General features: G+C 42.9%; 1 protein-coding gene across 1 annotated transcript; it reads left to right on the top strand.

Moving 5' to 3' along the window:
* The first annotated feature begins 5,481 nt into the window (after positions 1-5,481).
* LOC109877353 (piggyBac transposable element-derived protein 4-like) lies at positions 5,482-14,216 on the top strand. Its single transcript, XM_031820298.1, has 5 exons — positions 5,482-5,962; positions 6,662-6,759; positions 6,900-7,056; positions 9,373-9,478; positions 10,893-14,216. Exons 1-5 carry the CDS (start codon positions 5,767-5,769, stop codon positions 12,604-12,606), a joined length of 2,271 nt encoding a protein of 756 aa, XP_031676158.1. The 5' UTR covers positions 5,482-5,766; the 3' UTR covers positions 12,607-14,216.
* The last annotated feature ends 974 nt before the right edge of the window (positions 14,217-15,190 follow it).

Below are 15,190 nucleotides of genomic sequence, written 5' to 3'. Positions count from 1 at the left end.
GCGCCTGGGGTTTTGGCGTGACCTACTTTTCTCCGGAATAAACACAGTGTTCCTTTACCCTCTGCTCTCTTGTCACCTAAAACCCTCACACAGTTTTACAGATGCACAATGAAAGCATCCTGTCGGGCTGTATTACCGCCTGGTACGGCAGAGCCTCTTCAACATCAGGAGGCACAAGAAATTTGGCTTGTCACCTAAAACCCTCACACAGTTTTACAGATGCACAATGAAAGCATCCTGTCGGGCTGTATTACCGCCTGGTACGGCAGAGCCTCTTCAACATCAGGAGGCACAATAAATTTGGCTTGTCACCTAAAACCCTCACACAGTTTTACAGATGCACAATGAAAGCATCCTGTCGGGCTGTATTACCGCCTGGTACGGCAGAGCCTCTTCAACATCAGGAGGCACAAGAAATTTGGCTTGTCACCTAAAACCCTCACACAGTTTTACAGATGCACAATGAAAGCATCCTGTCGGGCTGTATTACCGCCTGGTACGGCAGAGCCTCTTCAACATCAGGAGGCACAAGAAATTTGGCTTGTCACCTAAAACCCTCACACAGTTTTACAGATGCACAATGAAAGCATCCTGTCGGGCTGTATTACCGCCTGGTACGGCAGAGCCTCTTCAACATCAGGAGGCACAATAAATTTGGCTTGTCACCTAAAACCCTCACACAGTTTTACAGATGCACAATGAAAGCATCCTGTCGGGCTGTATTACCGCCTGGTACGGCAGAGCCTCTTCAACATCAGGAGGCACAAGAAATTTGGCTTGTCACCTAAAACCCTCACACAGTTTTACAGATGCACAATGAAAGCATCCTGTCGGGCTATATTACAATACAAGCCATAGAATGTTGCAATTTCAGTTTAATCCAGAAAAGATTCTTCAAAAATTCAGGTTAAACTCAAATATACTAATTGGTTAAAAAAATAAAAGTACAATTGAATACATAAAAAAGGTTTAATCTTTGTAAATTATATCATAAATAGGACTGGTGGAGTTGTCACACATGCATCTAACAAAAATATATGGAAATGTCTGCACTACCCAAAATTACAACCAACTAATTGCAGCATTACCACAAAAATGGTGGAAAGGGGAAAAAGTAAGAAACTTGTCTGTCAGTCCTGCATTAAAGACCAAAATTGGTTAAAGAAAATGATGAATGACGCAAGATTCAAAACTTGGAATTTTTCAATTTGAATTATTATACAAAATTATTGCAACCAAAACAATGTTCTATATATGGGGGATACAATGAACCTCTCTGCAGATTTAGCTGCGAAGAGACAGAATCATTAGATCATTTGTTTTAGTTCTGTCCATATGTAGCTTGTTTTTGGTCGCATGTCAAGGAATGGCAACATTTACCTGGAGCTAACTCTGCAGACAGCACTACTGGGGGATTTGAAAAGTCATAGACAATTGATCAATAATATAATAATACTTTTAGCAAACATGTTTATTTTTAATTTACTATCTGCAGCAACTATGAGAATATAAAGGTCAAGAACTTTTGTGAAACATCACAGTTAAAATATATGGCAAATAGAACAGGATGGTCTTCAGAGATAGATGGGAGAGGTTTAGGGTAACTGAAGGATAGGACTGGATGGTCTTCAGAGATAGATGGGAGAGGTTTAGGGTAACTGAAGGATAGGACTGGATGGTCTTCAGAGATAGATGGGAGAGGTTTAGGGTAACTGAAGGATAGGACTGGATGGTCTTCAGAGATAGATGGGAGAGGTTTAGGGTAACTGAAGGATAGGACTGGATGGTCTTCAGAGATAGATGGGAGAGGTTTAGGGTAACTGAAGGATAGGACTGGATGCTCTTCAGAGATAGATGGGAGAGGTTTAGGGTAACTGAAGGATAGGACTGGATGGTCTTCAGAGATAGATGGGAGAGGTTTAGGGTAACTGAAGAATAGGACTGGATGGTCTTCAGAGATAGATGGGAGAGGTTTAGGGTAACTGAATAATAGGACTGGATGGTCTTCAGAGATAGATGGGAGAGGTTTAGGGTAACTGAAGGATAGGACTGGATGGTCTTCAGAGATAGATGGGAGAGGTTTAGGGTAACTGAAGGATAGGACTGGATGGTCTTCAGAGATAGATGGGAGAGGTTTAGGGTAACTGAAGGATAGGACTGGATGGTCTTCAGAGATAGATGGGAGAGGTTTAGGGTAACTGAAGGATAGGACTGGATGGTCTTCAGAGATAGATGGGAGAGGTTTAGGGTAACTGAAGGATAGGACTGGATGGTCTTCAGAGATAGATGGGAGAGGTTTAGGGTAACTGAAGGATAGGACTGGATGGTCTTCAGAGATAGATGGGAGAGGTTTAGGGTAACTGAAGGATAGGACTGGATGGTCTTCAGAGATAGATGGGAGAGGTTTAGGGTAACTGAAGGATAGGACTGGATGGTCTTCAGAGATAGATGGGAGAGGTTTAGGGTAACTGAAGGATAGGACTGGATGGTCTTCAGAGATAGATGGGAGAGGTTTAGGGTAACTGAAGAATAGGACTGGATGGTCTTCAGAGATAGATGGGAGAGGTTTAGGGTAACTGAAGGATAGGACTGGATGGTCTTCAGAGATAGATGGGAGAGGTTTAGGGTAACTGAAGAATAGGACTGGATGGTCTTCGGAGATAGATGGGAGAGGTTTAGGGTAACTGAAGGATAGGACTGGATGGTCTTCAGAGATAGATGGGAGAGGTTTAGGGTAACTGAAGGATAGGACTGGATGGTCTTCAGAGATAGATGGGAGAGGTTTAGGGTAACTGAAGGATAGGACTGGATGGTCTTCAGAGATAGATGGGAGAGGTTTAGGGTAACTGAAGGATAGGACTGGATGGTCTTCAGAGATAGATGGGAGAGGTTTAGGGTAACTGAAGGATAGGACTGGATGGTCTTCAGAGATAGATGGGAGAGGTTTAGGGTAACTGAAGGATAGGACTGGATGCTCTTCAGAGATAGATGGGAGAGGTTTAGGGTAACTGAAGGATAGGACTGGATGGTCTTCAGAGATAGATGGGAGAGGTTTAGGGTAACTGAAGGATAGGACTGGATGGTCTTCAGAGATAGATGGGAGAGGTTTAGGGTAACTGAAGGATAGGACTGGATGGTCTTCAGAGATAGATGGGAGAGGTTTAGGGTAACTGAAGGATAGGACTGGATGGTCTTCAGAGATAGATGGGAGAGGTTTAGGGTAACTGAAGAATAGGACTGGATGGTCTTCAGAGATAGATGGGAGAGGTTTAGGGTAACTGAAGGATAGGACTGGATGGTCTTCAGAGATAGATGGGAGAGGTTTAGGGTAACTGAAGAATAGGACTGGATGGTCTTCGGAGATAGATGGGAGAGGTTTAGGGTAACTGAAGAATAGGACTGGATGGTCTTCAGAGATAGATGGGAGAGGTTTAGGGTAACTGAAGGATAGGACTGGATGGTCTTCGGAGATAGATGGGAGAGGTTTAGGGTAACTGAAGGATAGGACTGGATGGTCTTCGGAGATAGATGGGAGAGGTTTAGGGTAACTGAAGGATAGGACTGGATGGTCTTCGGAGATAGATGGGAGAGGTTTAGGGTAACTGAAGGATAGGACTGGATGGTCTTCAGAAATATATGGGAGGGATTTAGGGTAACTGAAGGATAGGACTGGATGGTCTTCAGAGATAGATGGGAGAGGGTTAGGGTAACTGAAGGATAGGACTGGATGGTCTTCAGAGATAGATGGGAGAGGTTTAGGGTAACTGAAGAATAGGACTGGATGGTCTTCGGAGATAGATGGGAGAGGTTTAGGGTAACTGAAGGATAGGACTGGATGGTCTTCAGAGATAGATGGGAGAGGTTTAGGGTAACTGAAGGATAGGACTGGATGGTCTTCAGAGATAGATGGGAGAGGTTTAGGGTAACTGAAGGATAGGACTGGATGGTCTTCAGAGATAGATGGGAGAGGTTTAGGGTAACTGAAGGATAGGACTGGATGGTCTTCAGAGATAGATGGGAGAGGTTTAGGGTAACTGAAGGATAGGACTGGATGGTCTTCAGAGATAGATGGGAGAGGTTTAGGGTAACTGAAGGATAGGACTGGATGCTCTTCAGAGATAGATGGGAGAGGTTTAGGGTAACTGAAGGATAGGACTGGATGGTCTTCAGAGATAGACGGGAGAGGTTTAGGGAAACTGAAGGATAGGACTGGCTGGTCTTCCGAGATAGATGGGAGAGGTTTAGGGTAACTGAAGGATAGGACTGGATGGTCTTCAGAGATAGACGGGAGAGGTTTAGGGAAACTGAAGGATAGGACTGGCTGGTCTTCAGAGATAGATGGGAGAGGTTTAGGGTAACTGAAGGATAGGACTGGATGGTCATCAGAGATAGATGGGAGAGGTTTAGGGTAACTGAAGGATAGGACTGGATGGTCTTCAGAGATAGACGGGAGAGGTTTAGGGTAACTGAAGGATAGGACTGGATGGTCTTCAGAGATAGATGGGAGAGGTTTAGGGTAACTGAAGGATAACTATTGTATAATACATTGTGGCTATAAAATGTACATAGTATGTATGAGCTGGACGTAGAAGCCTAATAGTTGTTGTGCATTAGTTTCCTCCAATCAGGGAAGGGGTGGTAGGGTTAGTGGAAAACAAAGGAAAATATATGTTTATACATACAGTGCCTTTGGAAAGTATTCAGGTTTTTAGAAATTATTACAAATGTATATATATTTAAACAGAAATAACTTATTTACATAAGTATTCAGACCCTTTGCTATGAGAATCGAAATTGAGCTCAGGTGCATCTTGTTTCCATTAATCATCCTTGAGATGAGATGGAAGGAATTGTCCGTAGAGCCCTGACACAGATATGGGGAAGGGAGACAAATAAAAAATATAATTCTGCCGCATTGAAGTTCCCAAAGAACACAGTGGCTACCATGGTTCTTAAAAGGAAAAGTTTGGAACCACCAAGGCTCTTCCTAGAGCGGGCCGCCTGGCCAATCTGAGCAATCAGGGGAGAAGGGCCTTGGTCTGGGATGTTACCGAGAACCTGATGGTCACTCTGACAGAGATCTAGTGTTCCTCTGTGGAGATGGGAGACACCAACACTCACCTAAATAGCCCATATGCCACTGGGTGAGAGAAGTTTTCATTGTATTTGGGCAGCATTATATGAAGTGTTATGTGTTGTTCGTGATGAGCCTTGGTCAATTTAGCTCGGAGTATGGCACCCTATTCTATCTGTCACCTAATCCTGCCTAATAGGCAGGCCAATCCTGGAGGAAAGTATTGGCTGTAAGAAGTAAGAACATAACATCTGGTTATTTTTAAATGACTTCTTATGACATTGCTTGCCAGACTGAACATTGTAATTCATATTTTTCCAATTTGCGTTACCCACTCCAGTCGGCAGATGGCGATATGAATTTTTCAGGTGATGCTTCTTGCGTGACGTATTATCTAGTGGACGGGCGGGAGACTTCTTCAACAGCGACATAAGGTTCTTGGTTTACCCACGCGGTGCTTTGCTAGCAAACCTAAAAAGTGAAGCTCTTTAGACTAATCTTGTGTATATTACTCTTAGTGTTTTGAACATAATTCTGTTTACCTATCTACTGGTTCATTTAACGTAATTTGCTTGTCAAATTAGCAAATGTGTTACATTGATACTGCACTAGGCTAATCTCCCGGAGCATAAACTCACTAATCTCGACGGAGAAAGAAACTGGTGAAAGGAGGAGGCAAAGAAGTTTGAAGAATGAAAGAAGAGGATGATATTACAGTGAAACAAGAGGATGATATTACAGTGAAAGAGGAATATGGGAACGAGGTTGTCAAAGTGGAAAAAGGGGTAGGAGCTTTCAGAATCAAAAAGGAGGAAGACCCTTTTGGAGTAAAAGAGGAGGATATCTCAATAAAAGAGGAAGACGAGACCGAACATCCGATTACCACCAGTGAGTACTGTCTTATAAACAGGGGCACTATGCAGTTGTTGAAATAATGTATGTAAAAAAACAAATTGGCATTATACTGAAGTTCTGCACTTTAGTATGTTGTTCAGTACTGTAGGAACTGTTTAAGGGGCAATCTGCCATTGGTACATATATTTTTGGAACTTCAAAATGTGATTTTATTGAATTTTCCATGTGGTCTATATTAAAGTGCACTTCATCTATTATAACAGGCGTTTAAAATATAATATACAGTGCATAATGTATACTTAAAATGTCGAAGGGACGCAAAAGGCATCCATTTTGTGGAACGGCCCTTTAACATTTGCATCACAGTGGTGGGGGGGAAAGTACGCAATTGTCATACTTGAGTAACAGTAAAGATACCTCAATAGAAAATGACTCAAGTAAAAGTGAATCACCCAGTAAAATACTACTTGAGTAAAAGTCTAAAATATACTTAAATATAAATCATTTCAAATTCCTTATTAAGCAGACCAGATGGTGCCATTTTCTTGTTTACATTTTTTTATTTTATTTACGGATAGCCAGGGACACACTCCAACCCTCTGACAATCTACAATTGAAACATGTGTTTGTTGAAGAGGCAGTAATGATTTACCAGGGATGTTCTCTTGATTTAGTGTGTGAATTGGACCATTTTCCTGTCCTGCTAAGCATTTGATGTTCTCGTTCACACAGGAGAGAGACATGACAATCGTGGGTCCTCTGGGGAGCCTCAACAACCTCACGAAGCTGAAGAGGCAGAGAAGAGTCTCTCCAGATCAGAACACCAGATGGTACAGCTTGGTCTGATCTAGCATACAGCTTGCTCTATTGTGGTCTGGGCTGGGTTTCTGTAAAACACTTCAGTGACACTTCAGTGACATCAGCATCCATAATGATATGTATCTCTGTCTCCTCTTTTTATGGTTACCAGGACAACGCTAGCCCTTCCTCCCTCCCGGAGTCCCAGTGTCGTGCTTCTCCCGGGATGAAGAGGTTGTCTCTGCTGCTGGTGGACTGCAAGAAAACAACGGGGCTGAGTGGAACTGTGAGAGGAGGAGAGAAGAACGGATCAGATTTGACACATCAAAGTAAGTGCTGTTGTTTAGTTGGAACAAATACAATAGATCTGCCCACTGGTATCTGTTACCAGGACAACCAGCAGAGTTCTGTTAGTTGATATGAAGATGGACTGGTATCTGTTACCAGGACAACCAGCAGAGTTCTGTTAGTTGACAGGAAGGTGGACTGGTATCTGTTACCAGGACAACCAGCAGAGTTCTATTAGTTGACAGGAAGGTGGACTGGTATCTGTTACCAGGACAACCAGCAGAGTTCTGTTAGTTGATATGAAGATGGACTGGTATCTTTTACCAGTAGGGCTGTCCCCGACTAATAAAAATCTTGTTTGACTTAGTCACCTGTTCTTTTGACCAATCAATTGAGCAAGAGTACAAGTACATTAGTGTCTCGTTTGAGAAAGATGCCTCACAACTGGCAGCTTCATTAAATAGTACCCACAAAACACCAGCCTCAACGTCAACAGTGAAGAGGCCACTCCAGGATGCTGGCCTTCTAGGCAGAGTTCCTCTGTCCAGTGGCAAAAGAACACAGACACTGGACAGAGGAACTCTGTCTAGAAGGCCAGCACCCTGGAGTCGGCTCTTCACTGTTGATGTTGAGACTGGTGTTTTGCGGGTAATATTTAATGAAGCTGCCAGTTGAGGACTTGTGAAGCGTCTGTTTCTCAAACTAAACACTCTAATGTACTTGTCCTCTTGCTCAGTTGTGCACCGGGGCCTCCCACTCCTCTTTCTATTCTGGTTAGAGTCAGTTTGTGCCGTTCTGTGAAAGGAGTAGTACACAGCTATGTACGAGAACTTCAGTTTCTTGGCAATTTCTCACATGGAATAGCCTTCATTTCTCAGAACCAGAATAGACTGACAAGTTTCAGAAGAAAGTTATTTGTTTCTGGCCATTTTGAGCCTGTAATCAAACCCACAAATGCTGATGCTCCAGATACTCAACTAGTCTAAAGAAGGCCAGTTTTATTGCTTCTTTAATCAGAACAGTTGTCAGCTGTGCTAACATAACTGCAGAATAGTTTTCTAATGATCAATTAGCCTTTTAAAATGATACACTTGGATTAACTAACACAACGTGCCATTGGAACACAGGAGTGATGGTTACTGATAATGGGCCTCTGTAGATAATAATGGGCCTCTGTAGATAATAATGGGCCTCTGTAGATAATAATGGGCCTCTGTAGATAATAAAGGGCCTCTCTGTAGATAATAATGGGCCTCTGTAGATAATAATGGGCCTCTGTAGATAATAAAGGGCCTCTATGTAGATAATAATGGGCCTCTATGTAGATAATAATGGGCCTCTGTAGATAATAATGGGCCTCTGTAGGTAATAATGGGCCTCTGTAGGTAATAATGGGCCTCTGTAGATAATAATGGGCCTCTATGTAGATAATAATGGGCCTCTATGTAGATAATAATGGGCCTCTGTAGATAATAATGGGCCTCTGTAGATAATAATGGGCCTCTGTAGATAATAATGGGCCTCTGTAGATAATAATGGGCCTCTGTAGATAATAATGGGTCTCTATGTAGATAATCCACAAATAATCAGCCGTTCCCAGCTACAATAGTCATTTACAACATGAACAATGTCTACACTGTATTTAGGATCAATTTGATGTTATTTTAATTGACGAAAGGACATTTCTAAGTGACCCTGAACTTTAGATGGGTAGTGTACATCCCAACACGGTCCATGTTGGAAACAGCATTCTGCATGAATTCCGACTCTTTCAACTTGCAGCAAAAACGATTTTATGAAATCTAATTGGCTAAACGTTGTTTAACCCGGTCAAGTTTGGTTTCTTTGCAAATCCTCGGACACTCGTTTCATCATTCTACATTATGTATTGGCTATACAAAACCTGGTGGTGTCCAATGACCACCTATCGTTTTGAAACCTAGCTGGGTAGCCAATGAGCTGGGCTTTCCAGCAGTATGTGAACACCGTTTGTAGGACAAACAGCCATCATGCTAGAGCTGTGCACAACAGAGTTCATTCTCTGGTGAAGGGAAACCAGATGCACAGTAGTTTACGTTTCACAGCCATCATGCTAGAGCTGTGCACAACAGAGTTCATTCTCTGGTGAAGGGAAACCAGATGCACAGTAGTTTACGTTTCACAGCCATCATGCTAGAGCTGTGCACAACAGAGTTCATTCTCTGGTGAAAGGAATCAGGACGCCATGTAGTTTACGTTTCACAGCTGTTCGTTCTCTTCTACAAACTTCTCAAATCTGAAATAGTTAAACATGGCTACTAAGAGTGGAAAAGCTCAATCAAAGTCCAAGTATAAACATGTTGATGATATTATTGCAGAAATTGAGAATGACACAGAAGGAATGGATGAGGACTCTGTGAGTGATCTGAGTTTTGATTCCAGCGCGGATGAAATGTTTTTGGAAGAAGATCCACTTTCCGATCAGTAAGTAAAACATGTTTTTGCTTCTCATGCTAATGCAGTTGTTTAAATGGTTGCATATATATTTATATACAGTGGGGAGAACAAGTATTTGATATATTGACGATTTTGCAGGTTTTCCTACTTACAAAGCATGTAGAGGCCTGTAATTTTTATCATAGGTACACTTCAACTGTGAGAGACGGAATCTAAAATCCAGAAAATCACATTGTATGATTTTTAAGTAATTAATTTGCATTTTATTGCATTTTATTAGTATTTGATCACCAACCAAAAAAGATGAGAGGCCTGTAATTTTCATCATAGGTACACTACAACTATGACAGACAAAATGAGGAAAGAAAATCCAGAAAATCACATTGTAGGATTTTTTATGAATTTATTTGCAAATTATGGTGGAAAATAAGTATTTGCCTGATTTTTTTAAGTGGGAGAACTTACACTATATATATGTATGTTTACAAATTACAGGCCCCTCATCTTTTTAAGTGGGAGAACTTGCACAATATATATATGTATGTTTACAAATTACAGGCCCCTCATCTTTTTAAGTGGGAGAACTTGCACCATATATATATGTATGTTTACAAATTACAGGCCTCTCATCTTTTTAAGTGGGAGAACTTGCACAATTGGTGGCTGACTAAATAATTTTATTGCCCTACTGTATAGACACTGCTCTAAAAAATTAAGGGAACACTTAAACAACACAATGTAACTCCAAGTCAATCACACTTCTGTGAAATCAAACTGTCCACTTAGGAAGCAACACTGATTGACAAATTTCACATGCTGTTGTGCAAATGGAATAGACAACAGGTGGAAATTATAGGCATTTAGCAAGACACCCCCAATAAAGGAGTGGTTCTGCAGGTGGGGACCACAGACCACTTCTCAGTTCCTATGCTTTCCTATGCTTCCTGGCTGATGTTTTGGTCACTTTTGAATGCTGGCGGTGTTGGCTAGTCATTGTGAGTGAGGGTCTGTTTGTATGTATGAGAACGACCCATAGCCTGTGTTTGTGTATATGTGTATGTATATGTGTGTATATATATATGTGTGTGTATATATAAAAATGTGTGTATATAAATTAATGATTTGTATTAATTAATTAATATATTAATTAATTAATTGTATGGTGTAGAATGTAGGCAAACACAGCCAGCATGCTTCCTCCAATCAGTCTACATTAGAGGGAGCATGGTCTACCAGCTGCTGCTCCACCCCACCCCCACATGAAATGGCCTATTTGAGGCCCACAACAATGTGAAATGGAACAGCACTTTATGTTCCCTGTACTCGTGTGTATGTGTGTATGTATGTATATATATATATATATATAATGTGTGTGTTTATTATACCTGTTGATGCAGGGCTCATATGTGAAACTATTCTAACTGAACATTTTCTTTCACAGTGGCACTGACCCTGACTGGGAGCCCCCAGTGCCAACTTGTCCATCCCCCTCTGAAGCTGGTTCATCCAGCTGTACCCCTGCTGTCTCTGGCTCCACACCTCCCGGGCCGTCTAGAGGACCGACAAAGAAGAGGAAGAGGGGAAGTGTGCCATCCACTAACAGAGGGACAGGATGGCGTTGGCACACCGTCCTAGAAGACGATGTGGAGCCACCCCAACCAACCTTTAGGCCAAAAAGGAAGCCAGGACCTCAGCTGAACATGACTGCTACGTACAGCCCCCTTCAGCTTTTCCAGCTGTTCTTCACTCAATCCGTTGTAGAGTCGCTCGTGTCTAACACGAATAAGTATGGGAAGATGAAGCAAGCAGGCAAAAAGGTAGCATGGAAGCCCATATCCACGGCAGACTTTTTCTGCTACCTTTCTCTGGTCATCTACATGGGGCTGGTGAGGCTGAAAAGCCTGAAGGACTACTGGAAAACGTCATCTCTCTACCAACTGCCTTTCCCCTCGACTGTTATGTCCTGCAAAAGGTTTCTGGATCTCTCCCAGGCTCTTCATATCAGTGACCCAAAGGTTGATGAAGAGAATGAGAAGAAGAGAGGCACAGCGAGGTTTGATACACTGTGCAAAATCAAACCTCTCTACCACAGCATTGTCGAGGCCTGCAAGACGTACTTTCAGCCAGCCCAGAACGTGTCAATCAATGAGAGGATGGTGGCCTCAAAGGACAACATTGGCCTCCAACAATACATGAGAAGCAAACCAACCAAGTGTGGTCTCAAGCTGTTTGTGTTGGCTGATTCTGCGTGTGCCTACACGTGCAATTTCTTTGTCTACGAGGGGAAGAACAGTTTTGGTTACGGTAAGGAACTCAGCTATGCCTCTGTAATGGTGTTATTGGATTTTCAACTGCTCGGGAAGGGCTACAAACTGTTTGTGGATAACTTCTACACAAGCCCTGCCCTGTTTGCAGAGCTTAGGAAACGGGGAGTGTGGGCTTGTGGCACCATTCGTACCACCACGGTGGGCTTCCCGAAGACGAAGGTGAACGACATGCCTAAGAGGGCTGAGCGGGGGACCATGCGATGGATCCGTGAAGATGACCTGCTCTTTGTTAAGTGGATCGATGCCAGAGAGGTGGTGATGTGCTCCAGTATCCACAAATCCTTCAGTGGGGATCATGTTGTCAAGCGTGTGAAGGACGCTACTGGGGCATGGACCACCAAAAATGTCCCCATTCCAACTGCGGTAAAGGACTTCAACAAGAGCATGGGAGGTGTGTACCTATCAGACGCGCTGACAGGCTACTACAATGTTCTCCATAAGACAATGAAATGGTACAGGACCTTCTTCTATCATTTCATCGACATCGCCGTGGTGAATGCATTCATCCTACACAAGGAAATGGCGAAGAGCTGTGGACAGCCCCCCATCTCACAGAAAGCCTTCAGAGAGCTGCTCATCAGGGAGCTTGCTGGCTACAGCACCATTGCACTAAGCCCTTCTGCTCCTGCCACAAGTGTTCATCTGCCCAAATATATTTGTGCAGACATGGATGTGCCTAAGGGCCAAAGGGGCTCAGCATGGAGGCGTTGCTGTGTTGTTTGCAAGATGAAGTCCCCCATCACATGCCCCGCATGCTCAGTGACCCTCTGCTTTACATCAGAAAGAGACTGCTATGGCATCTGGCATCAGCAGCAGAATATTGTGTAGAGCTTTGGCAAAGTGGGTGGGGTTATATCCTTCCTGTTTGGCCCAGTCCGGGGGTCTCATCGGATGGGGCCACAGTGTCTCCTGACCCCTCCTGTCTCAGCCTCCAGTATTTATGCTGCAGTAGTTTGTGTCGGGGGGCTAGGGTTAGTATGTTATATCTGGAGTACTTTTCTTGTCCTATCCGGTGTCCCGTGTGAATTTAAGTAGGCTCTCTCCAATTCTCTCGTTCTCTCTCTCGGAGGACCTGAGCCCTAGGACCATGCGTCAGGCATACCTGGCATGATGACTCCTTGCTGTCCCCAGTCCACCCGGCCGTGCTGCTCCAGTTTCAACTGTTCTGCCTGCGGCTATGGAACCCTAAACTGTTAATTTTTACTCTTGAGGTGTGTAGCAAAAAGCCAAAAGAGATCAGACCCCTCCCCCAGTAGCCGGTCCAGATCCAGAGCCACATCCATGGGCTTTAAGACCAACTATTGACTGGGGAATGCGGGAAGAAACTGACACAACAGCAAGTGACCAGCAGAGGGAGCCAAATACACAGGAACTATAAGTACTGGACATTAAACAAGAACCAACCTACAGGAAGACTGAGGAGGAGTGATAGGAACAGATCTACCAAACCAACGACCCCAACGGAAGAAAACGTATGGGCATCAGTGCTGAAGGAACTAAGTTCTACTTAATCTTGAGCAACACTGCAAAGAAAGTGGCAAGGACATAATGTAATGGCACACTGTTAAGATATATTGCACTCCCGAACATCTTCCCCCAAACTGAGTGTCTAAAAGAGGTATAAAATGAGGAGAGATCAGTGCCACGGCATGATCCTCAACCTATATGATTTGGACATCATAGAGAATCATCAGACCAGGTAAATGACTTGTACTATACTCTGTTTGTATTGACTACTTTCATCTCAAGGCGCGAGCAAACTATTGACTGGTATATCGTAAATAATTGTGTTGTACACTGGAATCTCACACCTTATAAAAAGAAGAAGTGAACGAGTTTGTGTACGAGAGGACTTCACCCCTCAACAGCGCGAGGCGCGGACAAATCTTCATAGCAACAACGTTCCATCTTTTGGTGCGTCAGTAACAATCGCAGTTCGGCAAGATTGGAAAAGCCCAGAAATAGTTAAAGCCTCGTAGTAGCCAAGAGTCGATTAAAAAGGAATCAATATCTAAACAGTAGGCAGTAAAAACCATTCGGACTAAATAAGAAGATTATAGTAGTATAAACAGCAGAAGGCTGCACAAATATTACTACTCTTATAAAGACCAGTTTCGGGAAGGACCAAGGGAATAGAGCTTCAAGGTAAATATATGGGTGTTTGTTTTGTTTATGAGTTTTAGAAGTGTTTTAAGCGAATTATATTTGCAATATTATTTGGCATAGTATAGCGCATTGAGCATTATTGATGTATTAGGAAACTGTAGAACCATTGTATTGTAATAATGTGTATAAGACAAAAAACAGAGTGACTTAATAAAAGCTTGAAACTTTGACAACTAGGCCAGATTAACGATCTGGAGAGCAAACGGCTTTGACACTCTCACTGAACAGAAAGTGACCCTGGTTATAGGTTAAAGTGATTGCACTAAGGAATATTTCATTGTGTGGACAATAATATATCTTTTGGAAAAGTCAATACATATAACAATACTAGTTTCCCAGTGACTACTAGCTGACGAGCATAATAACTAACAGAAAATTGTTTTATTAGGTATTGATATATAAAAGAAGACAAGGTAAGGGAGTATAGGAAGAGTCTATAAACATAAAGTACTCATCTATCCAAGGCCTCATACTAGACCGGGAAATAAGGGAGTGACAACATGAACGAAGGAACAAACCCAACTCACGCGAAGGGCCATTACGAAGAAACAGAAGGGTTGGTAGGGCTATCATAGACTGATATCCTGTTTCCATGGACACATCTGAAATCAGGCTACCTGATGGCACTCTGATATCCTGTTTCCATGGACACATCTGAAATCAGGCTACCTGATGGCACTCTGATATCCTGTTTCCATAGACACATCTGAAATCAGGCTACCTGATGGCCCTCTGATATCCTCTGATATCCGGGAATGAACCCGGGTCTGTGTTAACGTCTCTAGCACTGCGATGCCGATTTAAGATGAGCAGTGTAAGGTGCTACCATGACCACTGCATCATCTACCTCCTGCCTATAGTCAGTTTAATATCCAATTATTACTGTGTGTGTAAATGTCCTCGTTGATTCCTGCAGCTGAACTATTCCCTGGAATTAAACTACTTAACATCTGAGGAGCTACATGGACTCTCACGCTGTCCCACCCTCTCAGGCCCCACATAGGATTTTGAGGTTATCGAATAACTGAAGGTTTAGGAATATGTATATACATTCTCCTGTAGTGGAATTCGTTTTCTTGGGTGAATTGTTTCAACCCCGTCCAGTTGGTGACGATAAAACACCTTTTGAGTTTGAGCCAATAAACCCAAAGAAGAAGAAGAAGTCAGCAACCTATCGGAGGTGTTCGGTGAGAGAAAGGCGGGTTGAGGTTGCCAGGGTTACAGTAGGACAGAAAGTGTTGTATGC

Source organism: Oncorhynchus kisutch, unplaced genomic scaffold, assembly GCF_002021735.2.
Source record: "Oncorhynchus kisutch isolate 150728-3 unplaced genomic scaffold, Okis_V2 scaffold3219, whole genome shotgun sequence".
Classification (NCBI taxonomy): Eukaryota; Metazoa; Chordata; class Actinopteri; order Salmoniformes; family Salmonidae; genus Oncorhynchus; species Oncorhynchus kisutch.
This window is presented reverse-complemented; position numbering and strand designations above follow the sequence as displayed.

Coding starts and splice junctions, on each gene's coding strand:
- LOC109877353 (XM_031820298.1), top strand. CDS start 5,767: ATGAAAGAAGAGGATGATATTACAGTGAAACAAGAGGATGATATTACA. Junction 6,760..6,899: donor CCAGATCAGAACACCAGATG/GTACAGCTTGGT, acceptor TATGGTTACCAG/GACAACGCTAGCCCTTCCTC. Junction 9,479..10,892: donor GAAGATCCACTTTCCGATCA/GTAAGTAAAACA, acceptor TTTCTTTCACAG/TGGCACTGACCCTGACTGGG.